This window comes from Ammospiza caudacuta, chromosome 3, assembly GCF_027887145.1.
Source record: "Ammospiza caudacuta isolate bAmmCau1 chromosome 3, bAmmCau1.pri, whole genome shotgun sequence".
NCBI lineage: Eukaryota > Metazoa > Chordata > Aves > Passeriformes > Passerellidae > Ammospiza > Ammospiza caudacuta.
The window spans coordinates 5,607,542-5,620,635 of NC_080595.1; the positions used below are offsets into that span (position 1 = coordinate 5,607,542).

The following is a 13,094-nucleotide window of genomic DNA, read 5'->3' on the forward strand; positions in this document are numbered from 1 at the left end:
TAGAGTGCTGAACACAGCCCAAGAACCTGACCTGTCCTCACTCCTGGCTGATGCAGCTCTCTCCAGGCTGAAGGTGAAGTGCCAAATACCAGGTAACAATCTGCTGGGTTTTGTCAACTAATGATTAATGAACTTGGACTCATGGGTAGTGCATTTTAGGTACCATCTCTTCTTCTTGCTTCCTGCCATTTGAATTCATGCTGCTTGGCCTTTCTAGGGAATGGCAGCAATATTTAGTGGCACTTTAGACAAATACTTTTAGACAAACAAGACAAATGTTTGTCTCTGCAATGGGTTTTGTTCTGTATACACAAATTTGCTCCCCATTAGAGAAAAGCAAGTGCTTTGGCTCACAAGCCAGTCTCAGGGCACTCTTCAAACTCCCAAGGCTGCACACCAGGTTCTAGACCAGCCAGCTTCTGCCTGCATCTGTGGGAGTTACATTTGCAGCTGATGATCCTCAAGTTACTGGTTGGGTATGACTTTGTTGTTTTTACAAACAGCTCCAAACCAAAGGCAAAATACTTGGCTTCAATTTGAAAGCATACTGGGAAATGTTAGTATTTTCACTAATAAACACAAGAGCTTTCAATGCAGCTGCAGGAATTCTTTCCCCTCCCCTGGAATAGTGGCATTCCTGTTGCCATCTGAGCATAGAGGAGGCCTGATTCTCCTCCAGGTTTGTAGTGGTCTGGTTTGGCTGCCAAGAGATAATAAAGCAAAAGCCTGCTGCTGCCTTGCAGTGCCCACAGACAATGCTATTCTAAGTCTGGGGAAGGATTAGATATTAACAGTATTAATTAAGAAGCATAAAGTACACTAGTAATTAAATTTTTGTAGGGTCTAGTTAAACAGTGCACTGTCTAAACATGATGCTGAAGGGACAGATAATTGGTTCATCACAGTTCTCCCTAATGGTCTGTTGTCCCATAAATTGTATGGTGTATGGCACTCCTCACTGTAACTGGAGATCTAGAGCACAGATGAGTTTATTTAGAAAACAATTCTAAAGCCAGGCTAAAACCACTGTCTTTTTCCCTCTTCAGTGTAAAGATAAAAGGATGAATCACAACCATTACTTTCCTGCAAGTTAAGACAGCTGTGAGAGAAATACTGGAAATGTCAGCCTGGTTTTTTTGAAGGTGATGAGAGCATGCTGGTTTTTGCCAGGACTCCATCCACCACACTGAAGGCAGAGGCTGGTTACTCAGTAGCTGGTACTTCCAAATCAGCTCAAGGTGCTGTGCTTCAGTGGTGGGTCAGAGATAGAATCAGGGATGCTGAACTGGGGTGCACTGAGGAAGTCCTGACCCAAACACAGGTCCTACCACTGCTTCTCTCCTACCCACACCATAAAAAAAGATACATGTTCATCAGTGGGATCAGAACATGGCTCAGATCATTCCCAAGTCCCTGAGGATTATTCACAGCTAGTGTCTGGCAGTCATCATCTCCCTTGACAGAAGGCTCATCACTGCTGCCATGTTACTTTGGTTTGGATTATAGAGAAAGGAATGGCTTTTGACAGATACACAGCTGCAATGAGCTTTCACTGGCAGCTGGAGCCTCTTTATTGCACCTCCCTTCTTGCTCCCTGAGCTGGTGAGGTTGCTGGTGAGGACATGGATCAGATGCCATGGCCCTCACCTCTTCCTTTCACAGTGCTCAGAGATGTGCGTGGTGTTTCTGTGCTGCTCTGACTCTGCAGGGGCTTTCTGAGAAACTTGGGCTTCTCCTGCACACCTTCTCTGGGAACTGAGATGTCCAAGTGTTTGCACATCCCTGTATTATAAGTATACATCATGTTTGAATACTGTTGTCAAAAAAATCTTGAAATTAAAAGGGAGGGAAAGTAAAAAGTAAGTGCTGCTGAGCTGGAAATACAGTTATGCAGCTTTTCCACTTTTTCATTTCCTGGCTGGTCAGGAAGTGTAGCTGTTATCATCTCTCTCATCAAAATCCCACCATGGAGATCTGTATTGATGTGAGGGAGTGTTGGAAAGCTGTTGGCCAGATCTACCTTCATGGGACAAGGCTGAGAGAAGGGGAAGAGGTGGAACAAGGAGAGATTCTGCCTCGCTGTACATTGTGGGCAACAGAACAGAGCACAGAACAACTCAAGGTCCCAATACTAGCCTAGCTACAAAATCTAGGCTTGCAGAAAAACTAGTTGGCTCAGTTCTGTGGGGTTTTGTTCACTTGTTGGTTAGTGGGGTTTTTTGGTGGCTTTTTTTCTTTGTATGTGTGTAATTATGTTCCCTTTGATATGTTCACAGCATATGAAAAAGTAATCAGGAAAACTAAACAGAACATCTCAGTCTGTTTTGCTCCTAAGCAGTTTTTGCTGTGCCTTCTTCATGCAGTTTGATTTCCATCTCCCTCCTCTCTTGCTATAAGGAACAGCTGAGTGCAAATCAGAACAAGAAATCCAGCTTGAAGCTGAAAGTATAATACACATAATGCTGCCAAGGGCCAGATTTGGAATGCACTGAAGTAATGACTATCACATGCTGTAAAATGAAACACACATCATGTTTTCAGGTGAGAAAAGGTCACTCTGAAGTCATTGGTGGACATGACCTGGTTGTGGAGGCTGGGGTGGATGCGCCTCCATGGCTGGGGGATGGCACAGCTGTTCCTGTGGTGTTCAGCTCACAGGACAGAGATCCCAGCGACTGCTCTGTCTTTTCCTGGGCTGTGGTTTCTCTTCTCACTCCCACAGAGCTCACAGCAGTGTGACAGGCATCTAGGGCAGGAGCCAGAGCAAGAGGAAAGTGTCTGATGCAGGAATCTTGGCTGCCATGAGAGAAGCTGGCCAAAGGAATTAACAGTTTCTGCTCCTTGTTGCAGCTGCCACCGTGTGACAATAGATAAGCAAGTCTGTGTTCTGTCCCTGTGGCATCTTCTCAGGACACTGGAGATCCATCCTGGTAACACACTTTTCCTTTGAATTTGGGACATGATTTTTACAGCTGAAGTACATACTGCCCTGGCCCAGTCAACCCCAAATTCCATGGGAAAGCTTCCCTCACCTCTCCATGGTTTATGACACAGCAGAGCAGCAGCTTGGGGAAGGCTGGACACCAGTCTTGTCCAGACTAGTCAGGTGCTCAGGGCCATCCCGCCTTAAATCCTTCTGCCTACAAATTGGTCTCTGACCCACTCCTGTATGATGGGAAATACAGCCCAGCTGTTCAGGGCTTGGAAAAAAAAAAAAAAAAGAAAAAAAAAAACAAAAACAAACAAACAAAAAAAAAAACCAAACAAAAAAAAAAAAAACAAAAAAAAAAAAAAAAAAAAAAAAACCCTGCTGTTCTGCAGGCTTTCTGTATGCACAGGAAACCATGCCAAGCCCATCTCACAAGTGGATTGAGGGGAGGGGTCTCAGAGATAAATAAGAAACACAAGCCATGAAACTTCACACTAAATCTCAGATTCATCAAAGGCAGAGGCTTTTCCAGTGAATTTTTTTCCAGGCCTTAGAGCTCAGTTCTGCTCCAGTTTGGCGGGGCTGGCTATGTCCTAACCTGCCTCTTGTTTACTGCATTTTCTGCTCTCGTTTTCCTCTGTGGCTGGCAGTTCACCTCAAATGTTTGGTGGGGAGAGGGGAGCAGCAGTGTCTCCTCTTCTCTCTGTAAAAGGGTAGCCAAGGGCTCTGATGGCTCTACCAAACCAGATACTACAAAGCTGGACTTCAGTGTTCTAGGCTCCTGAATAAACACCAGCAGCTCCCTATTGAACTGAAAAGCCAGTCACACTATAGTTAGTAATAAGTGCATTTTAATGTCCCAGTTCTGTGTGGTGTTCATGCAGGTGGAGCCATTGCCAGTGACCTTGCAGAAGTCACCACTGCTGCCCCAACTGCTCCAGCTCATGCCAGAGTTCACGTCTCTCTCAAAACTCAGCTGCAAATTGCATGGAGGCTGCAGCAACAGGAGCTGCTCAGTGGGGCCAACCACAGCCTGAAGATAAATGGGAGCTTTCATGGAAGTCATGGATTAATATAAAAATCGCCCTCTTGGACATGAGACAGCATTCCTTTGTCCTGCCTCCTCAAAACTAGGTAAGCATCTACCTTTCATTTTAATGGTCTCGATTTTGGAATTGTTTATGCCCCCTTTAAGCAGATTTTGCCACTATGGTGTGTCTATGATTGTGTATGAACATGTTTGTAACCCGGCTTAACACGGCAGCTGCTCCTCACTGTGGTCACTGCATTCTTAATGGGCACTGCTGGCAGCTGCCAGAATGGAAGGGAAATGTTGCTCTCATTGTTTTGTTATTGAGATAACTTGCACTGAAAGGCAGCCTGGAACGAGCTGTGGAAAATACACAGCCTAATAGCATCGAAGCTGCGAATGATCTTAACCAGTTTCTTCGGTCCAAATCAGAGAACTGAGCCCATCGCACGGGTCCTGGTGACTTGGAGACATCTGAGGCCATCCTGCCCCACGAGCTCCGTGCCGAGGCTGTCCCCGGTGCCCTGAGGGGCTGTGCCTGGAGCATCCCCGGTGCCCTGAGGGGCTCTGCCCTGCCCGGCTCCGTGCCCGGGCTGTCCCCGGTGCCCTGAGGGGGCTCTGCCCTGCCCGGCTCCGTGCCTGGCCTGTCCCCGGTGCCCTGAGGGGCTCTGCCCGGCCCGGCTCCGTGCCTGGCCTGTCCCGGTGCCCTGAGGGGCTCTGCCCGGCCCGGCTCCGTGCCCGGGCTGTCCCCGGTGCCCTGAGGGGCTCTGCCCGGCCCGGCTCCGTGCCTGGCCTGTCCCGGTGCCCTGAGGGGCTCTGCCCGGCCCGGCTCCGTGCCCGGGCTGTCCCCGGTGCCCTGAGGGGCTCTGCCCTGCCCGGCTCCGTGCCCGGGCTGTCCCCGGTGCCCTGAGGGGGCTCTGCCCTGCCCGGCTCCGTGCCTGGCCTGTCCCCGGTGCCCTGAGGGGCTCTGCCCGGCCCGGCTCCGTGCCCGGGCTGTCCCCGGTGCCCTGAGGGGCTCTGCCCTGCCCGGCTCCGTGCCCGGGCTGTCCCCGGTACCCTGAGGGGTTCTGCCCGGCCCGGCTCCGTGCCCGGGCTGTCGCCGGGACCCTGAGGGGGCACTGCCCGGCCCGGCTCCGTGCCCGGGCTGTCCCCGGTGCCCTGAGGGGCTCTGCCCGGCCCGGCTCCGTGCCCGGGCTGTCCCCGGGACCCTGAGGGGGCACTGCCCGGCCCGGCGGGGCGGAGCGCGTTGCGGGAGCGGCGCATGCGCAGGAGCCGGGCCCGGGGCGGCGGAGCGGCGGCGCAGAGCCGGCCCATCCCCGCGCCTCCGCCCGGCCCGGCCGGCCGGGGCGGCTCCGACTGCGCTGCCCGGCGCTGCCGCCGACGCGCGGGAGGCGAGGTGAGGCGAACCGAGGTAAGGAAAGGGCGCCGGGACGTGCGGGGGTCGCGGCCGTCCGTGCTGTTGGCGGAGCCCGATCGAAACCGCCCCCGCGAAAGCGCCGCGAGAGCGGGAGGACCGGGCCCAGCCGAGCGCCGGCAGCCGCGGGTGCCGCGGGGCAGCGTTGTCCTCGCCTTGCTCTCACCAGGCTCTGCCCCTTTCCTAGCCAAGGCCGGCCGGGTCGGGCCGGTCCCGGGGCTGGGCACCTTGCTTGTGTCCGTCCCGCCGCCTCCCTGTCCCCTCGGGTGTCCCGGGCTCGGTGCGGTGCGGTCCCGCGATGCGATCCCGCGGTGCGGTCCCGGCCCTGGCAGCGCCCGCCGTGGGCAGGAGTCCGGCCCCTGCTCCACGAGGAGTCCTCAGTGCGGGCATCTGAAACGTGGGCTCCTGAAACGCAGGAATGCGGCGTGTGTCTGCCTGCGTCCTCCTCTGAAGTGTTTCCTTGTAAATATTGCGTCAAAAGTTTGTTTTAGATCGCGCAGGTGTGGTTTGGTAGATGCAGAAAAGCAGACGGTGTGTTATCCTCTGTGAGCTCTTCTCCCCATCTTTTCAGGCTGCTCTCTTCTCATTTGTTTTATTTGCTGATTTCCCGAAGTGTAACTCTTCGTGGTATTTCATGAATTATTCCTTTTAAATAAGGAAGGTCTTTATGTGCCTTTGCCAGCCCAGCTGAGTTGATGAGGAGCGAGCAGAGCAGAATTTCCACCAGGTATTTCCATGACGGCAGATGCCCCCGGGGATGAGCAGGACAGTGCTGGCCGGAGCCCTTTCTCTCTCCCTTTCTCAGAGGATAGCTTGGGGTTACAGGTGAGGAACTGGTTGGGTGAGTGGAGTTGTGGTACCTGAAGAGGTGTGTGCTTGCTGGGTGAGGGCTGGAGGGCTCATGGGGCAGTGCTTGGAGAGGCAAGCGTTCCACAGCCGTGACTCTGCTGCTCCACAGCAGCTCTGTGTTCAATTCAGCCGTGTCTGCACCAGTTCCATGAGTAATTCTGTGTTTTGTTGTGGTAAAAGTATGCCAGTATAGCCATGCAACCAAGCCCTTGGCTTTCCTCGGGCTAGATCTATATTAAGGTTCATTAGCTTCAGATCTGTTTAGCTCCAAAAATACCAGTTTATTCCTTGGGGCTTGACTATTTAATTGGATCAGCAAGAGGAAGTGGAATGAGGCTGTGCTGGCCAGGGGTCTGTTGGCTGCCCTTGCTGCTGGCACAGCTGGATGCAGTGGCTTGGGGGAGTTCTTGTGAGTGAGCTGTGGTGGATCACCCTGTTGCACTCCCAGCCAGCTCAGTGTCCCTCACTGCACCTCTAGGAAGGTAGTTCTGGTGTCTGTCTGTGTGAAGCTCTGCTCCAGTGTCCCCTCCTCCTCCCAGCCTTGCTGAGGCATTTGGTGAGTGGGCAGCTGGACAGGTGCTCTGCTGTGTGGCTGACAGGACCAGGAGCTCCTGTTGCTCTTGCTGTAGAAGAGGACTGGCTCTTCTACTTAACCATTGGGGCATTTTTGAGGTGTTTTTAAAGTTAGTTCAAGCACTGGCTACTGAGAGACTGAATGATCAGTAGGGTGACTGAATTTTTTTCAGAAGGGAACCTGTTGCCTTGAAAAGAAAAGAGCAGCACTGTTACTATAGCAGTTAAAGAGCTGCTGTTATTTATGAGAATAACGTGGGGTAATTCATCTCCCATCAGTAGGGGATTGATGGAGTACTGTATCAAGTAGATATGGACTCAGGTCTTAACATCTCACTAAATCACAGCCACAGATTGTTTCTAGGATCACTAAGAGACTCTGTATCAGGAGGAGAAAGGAGATAAACAGCAAAATCGTGCTCTTACCTTGCAGACATGGTGACTTCAAACATCGGTGGAGCAGCTCCCAGAAAACTGTTCTGTGGTCAAATGTATTGCAGGCTCTGTGGTTGTGTAGCTCCTGCCTGTGGCTGTAATAAATATTTGGCATACCATACAGATCTCAAGAGTAAGAGGTTTAAGAGTAAGGGAGTAAGAGGCTTTGCCTACCTCTAATGTGCAACTGGAGATTTCTCAAGATGTGTCTCAAAAAAACCCTCTAACATTCCTCAGTGAGGAGTTGCTGTGGAGACAGTGCTGGGCAGGGTCAAGCGTGCCAGTTACCTTTTTTTTGTTTGAGTCACCATCCAGTCAGTAATGCCTGTCAGGAGAGGGGTTGGAAGTGTGGCTGAATATTCAGTACCCTGTGTTACACTGAATCCCTGTGTAGCAAAACACAGAGCTGTTTTAGTATGAATTGGATGGATATGAAGCTCTAGTTTTTTAATACTTCAGAACACTAAATAAATTCCTCCTGACACATTAAATGCTACATCAGTGCACTTAATGCAATGCAGTTATCCTGTGTCTTCTCACGGAGCAGCTTCAAAGGAGATCACGGATGCTTCTTACCATTTATGGTGCTTGTGATGCAGAGAAGGACTACAGTGGACATTACTGGTACTGGTACTCTACCACCTGCAGCCAGCCAATGCTGAGGTGCTCTGAGTTTTCAGGAGTCCTGAGCACTTGCAGGTGGAGCAGGACAAGGAGGAAGAGCTGTCAGGGACATGGAATTTTCTTTGTCCCAGCTGCTGTGAGCTATGACATGGTTTGTTTGTGGAAGGGCAGCTGCTGCTGCTGCTCTGCATTCTTGGCTGTGGAGTCTGAAGTGTGTGCATGGTCTGATCCTGCTTTTGGTCTGAGCCCTGTGTGATCCTTACCTGGCAGGTGCTGTAACCCAGCCTGTGTTAATTTGGCTTCAGGGACCTTTTTGTAGGTATACCAAGGCAAAGACATACAGAAGTTTTTCTCCCTCCTTGTTCTAGAAGGCTGCTGCAGAAATGGAAGGTGGTGAAGGATCTGTAGGCACACCACAGCTGTCCATGGCTGCCTCCACACTGGGCATTCTGCCCCAAAAAGCATCCCCTGATGATGTGACTGGTGAGACAGAGGCAGAGGTTTGTGGGGTGCAGCAGCACAGGTCCTTTTGTCATTTGGGTGTTGTGCTGCTGGGAAAAGTGTGGGTAAAGTGCACTCTGTGCTCTGTGCCTGAGTCTCTGCATGGAAGTGTTTGTAGCTGCCCCTTTCAGCTGCCTAAAGTTTTCAGGCAAAACAAAAAGCATGATAGTGTAGCATAGCATTCCCAGGTTCTCTCAGGCTTGTGAAGTCCATTCTTTATGAGGATCATTCTTTAGTTAAAGGAGGGTTCTCCTCTGCTGACTGTGTGTTTTATCCTTTATTGACTTCAGGGGGGTCACTTCTGAATTTGTGCTGTTGTGAATGCTGAATGAACCCCAAGAGCTTGGCTTTATCCATGTAACTTTTACTTGCCTTATGTAGATTTTATAAGACTCCATACATAGAACACATTGTTTACTTTTTAAAGTAAAATTGAAAAATTTGCTGGATGTCTAAAGCCATGTTTCTGCCTTGAGATGAGCAGAGAGAAGCTACACATAACAGAACAGAAATTGTGGAGCTGCAGTCTTGTTCTGTCATTAGGTTCATTCTGGTTTTTTGGAAATTTTGATCTAAACAATTAGCTCAGTTGAAAATTGTTGTGTGTTAATGCTGTGCTGTTTCCTTTGGAGCTGGTGAGGATTCTGCCATCAGCATAAATATGGGAGAGGAGTGTGAAGATCTCACCATGATAGAGTGAAAATAGCAAAAGGAAGTTCCTGGAGTCCTACCAGTCCTCTGGCAGGAATAACAGTATTTTGTGGTATGTAATTGTCATTATACTGTTTGGAATCAGTGCAGCCATTTGTGTTGGGTGTTGTGTGAGAAAACAGGTAATGATGCTGTACCAGGGAGGGTTCTGGTCTGTGAACACTGTGTATAATGTGAGGGTAGGGTGAGAAAATGACATTTTTCCTCCTGATCTTGGAACAGGGTTTTCAAGACAGCCTTGTAAATGAGTGTTCTTGGAAGATGTCTTATCTATAACTTGTCTTTGAAGAGCAAAAGCCCTGCTTTGCACATAAGCAGGTGTTGAGTCTTGACGAGTCTGAAAGCACTGGATCGTTTTGTATGGTATTCAGAAACAAAAGGACAAATCTTTTGCTGCAAATTGCTGTTGCTCCTTTACAACTGGCAGAGCACTGCAGACTGACTCTGGTGAGAGATGTTGTCACCTCCCCAATCTCATGTATACATGCTTAGATGCAGACACAACTCTTTTCTGAGGGACTTTTCTCAAAAAAAAAAAAAAACCCAAACCTATTATTTTTCCTCACTCCACCAGCTCCAGAATGTGAATGTCATCTGGCCAGATGCCCAGAACTAAATACAGTGCTCTAAACAAGGTCTCACAAGTGGTTTGCACAGGAAAAGAAAGAGACCACAATAGCCAGATAATTTTTTGACTTTTAAATGATTCTTTTGCCCTTTTTTTTTTAATCAAAAATGATGTTTTTGGCTTCTATTTTGTATTTGCTAAATAGAAATCTGTGCTTTCCAGGAATTAACTCCAGAGCTCCTCAGTGCTGACTTTGTTGAAACATTCATGTTTGCAACATGAAAATAACCCTGAACCTTACTGGTTTTGCTTTCATGCTTGGTGTGTGTTGCATATGCTGACATTCCCTTCTTAACTTGACTGTGGATGTGTAGCCTTGTCTTCCTCTAAATCTAAATCTTTTGTTTAGTATTTTCTCCTAAAGGATGATGATTTTTGAGCACATGCCAAAAATCATGGCATTTGAGTCTTTAGATGCATTTGAGAGTGAATGTGGCAAGGTGCTGCTGTGTACTCCAGCTTTGTGAGCCTTGTTTTAATTTTAACTCAGGAATTTAAAAAGGCCTGGGGATGCCTGCTGCCAGTTTTGGATCTGACTTATGTGGGAATCTGCTCACTGTTTTTTGGAAAGAAGTTAAGTTTTTTTAACTGATTTTTTTCTAAATGCAGCCACAAACCAAAACCATAACCTTCAGAAAGATAAACATGCATCCTCGTGCCAGCTGGGGCCTTGGCAGGCTTTATGCTGCATAACTTGCTGAGACTGTAATTTTTTTTCAAAAAGCAGTTAGATATTGGCAGCTATGAAATGTCAGCCCCCAGTAAATGTTGTAATAAGCTATTTTAGCTACAGCTGGAGATTTAAAAAAAGAATGATTTACTCACAGCATTCTTGGTAGTTAATGCAAGAATAAAAATCAGACTTTGGACACACTGAATAGCTTAGGAGAAGGAAGTAAGGTTCTTGTGGTGTGTTTGCTAAGGGCCACAACTGTCTGGATGCATGACTAGGAACCTTTAGGGTGCTCTAGGTTATTTAACCTGTGCCACAGCATATCCCTAATTTATTGCTTTGGTTTTACTAGATTTATGTAGATACAGCTGTTAAAATGATGGTTGTTTTGGAAGTTCATGAGAATTCAGTTTTGGGAAGTGGAAGTAGCAAATCTGCTGGGGACTTGAACTTGATTGACAAATAGTAGGTGCAGTAAAACTCATCCTGAAGTGTTTCTCTGAATGTGTGTTAGAGCTGGGAATTTCTGGTGAAGTCTTTGTAAGCTGTTTTTAAGTAACTGGAACTTTAGGAAATTATATTTGAGGAGTTAGGTAGAAAGGCTCAGTTCTAACTTGTGTTGGTGCTTTTCATTTATGTAGTATATCCTCTACAAACTGTAGTGCTTGGAATTTTTAGCAGAGGGAAAAATGAGTTCACCATCAAGCCAGCAGCTGTCTTTCCTTTGGATAGTTCAAAGTTTCTGTTTAGTGGTTCCATAAAAATTCTTGGTTCATGTTTGTCACACTGATGGATGCATAGCTCCTCGACTTTGGCAGGAAGCCCTACACAGATATTTTCAGCATCTGTTTTGCAGTATGTCTCTTTAAATGTTCACCTTTATTGCAATTTTTTCCCTAGAATATAATAATGATCTGCCAAGGTAAATATTTGGTTTGTAATAGTGCAGGTTCATTTTTTGATGTTTATATGGAAAATATTTTTTCATCCTTTGGTATTTCATGGATGCTTGGGCATATGTTAGCTATCACTTATGGTGATACACTATGATGGCTGTGGTGTGTTTCCATGTGGTTTACAACAGCTCTGGAAGCCAGAGAAATGTTTTAGCTGGATCCTGTGGGATTTGATCCTTGCTGGAGTGGTGTGCTCTCTTGGCAAAGACACTGGGCACCTTCCTGGGCTGCTGGTGGCCTTCTGTGTGCCATGTCTCAGAGAACCATGGCTTCCACCACTCCACAGTGAGCCAGAGGAGGCAGCTTCTTTTTTGCCCCTTTTTAGTATGGCACCCTGAGAGCTAAATTCAACCTTTTCATTAAGGTTTACTCAGGGCAAGGAGTGCCTAATAGTGTGGCAGTTCCACTGATGCTCTGTGTGTTGCTTTTCATTGTTTTACATGTTCTAAGAACATACGGAGTTGTTTTTCAGTAGTTACTGTCAATATTCTGATGTGACTAGAAGAATGTTAGCTCATATAATCTCAATAATGTTCCTCCTGCATCACAGGAGTGCAGAATGTAAAACTAAGAAAGTCTTGGGGTTAGCTGGGTAGTGTGTTTAACTGAGGATTGCTGGATTGAGACCATAACTTGGAAGCAGTGAATTGAAGAAAGTAGTCTCAATATCAAGGTAGTTTCATTCCACCTTTTCCTTCACAAAGGCCTGTGTTCATCAGTTTGGTTAAAACTGCTGCTAGGAGGCAATGCACCAGTCATGATGAGAAGACTCTTGGGGTTTTTGTTTCTGGGCCTTCCAGTTCTCACATGCAGGTTGGTGTTGTGTCCTTGCACAGTTCTGTCCATGGGGATATTTCCTTTGCTGCATGGGATCAGATTGCAATGATACTTACAGGCATTTGCCCTGTATCAAATCAGGGCATGTCCTTGGGCCCTGCAGAATGGCAAGACAGCCTTTATTTTGCTAGTGGAAACCTTCCTTTGGAACATTTTGCTGAAACTTGGTGCATTAGAAGGAAAAGAAATTTAAGGAAGGAAGATTGTAGGTTCAGCTCATTTGCCAGTAAGCTTTCAGCTCATTTGCCAGCAAAGTGTTTACACACTATATATCTAATTTTAGCTATGATGGTCCATCCATTTTTCTCTGTTCATGCTTTTCCTGGTTGATGCACTTTCTTAAAGTAGCACTAATTCAGGCCAACAGACCATGTTTAACTCTGAAAACTAGGGAGAGGTCTAGACAAAGATAAAACATCAGAATTTGTCACTCACAAGTTGGATACATGGTCTCTGACATTTTTATCTCTGACATCATGGTCTCTGACATCTATGTCTCTGACATAGTACACACTTTTTTTAGTCTGAGGTTACAAACTCTGAAGAAGAGTAGCTCATCTAAAGTTTTGGCAAAGTTGATTGTGTATGACTCCTGCAGGGTGACTCTTCCAGCATTTTATGGAATCTTTCCCTTCTGTTCATCCACTGTCTGGTGGCCAGCACAGACACCTGGTTGTCAGTGGAAAGGCTTTTGTCTCAAGCTGGCCAGCTTTTAACTGAAGGCAACTTGGTTGTTTGCTTGGCCATTTAAACCAATTTCCAGTGTTTTCCCTGCCTTTTAAATAGTCATTCACCACAGCAAGGCTTAGGTCTTCCTCTTACAGATCCATTTCAGCAAAGCACCTGCCCCATTGAGTCTCTGAGCTTGTGGTGTGTAAGTGTAGGCTAACTCCAAACTGCACATAGGATGGTCATCACTTAAAGCTCAGATCTT

At 47.5% G+C, this 13,094-nt stretch overlaps 1 protein-coding gene across 3 annotated transcripts in view; it reads left to right on the forward strand.

The window, feature by feature from the left end:
• The first annotated feature begins 5,253 nt into the window (after positions 1-5,253).
• RIN2 (Ras and Rab interactor 2) overlaps positions 5,254-13,094 on the forward strand; it is a 61,099-nt gene continuing 53,258 nt past the window's right edge. For 2 of the 3 annotated variants that reach the window (XM_058802761.1, XM_058802762.1), the window contains exons 1-2: positions 5,254-5,370; positions 6,056-6,198. In XM_058802761.1, coding sequence (XP_058658744.1) covers positions 6,119-6,198 — 80 coding nt within the window. In that variant the 5' untranslated portion in view covers positions 5,254-5,370; positions 6,056-6,118. The remainder of the gene's footprint in view (positions 5,371-6,055; positions 6,199-13,094) is intronic. The other variant, XM_058802763.1, reaches the window with a different exon arrangement.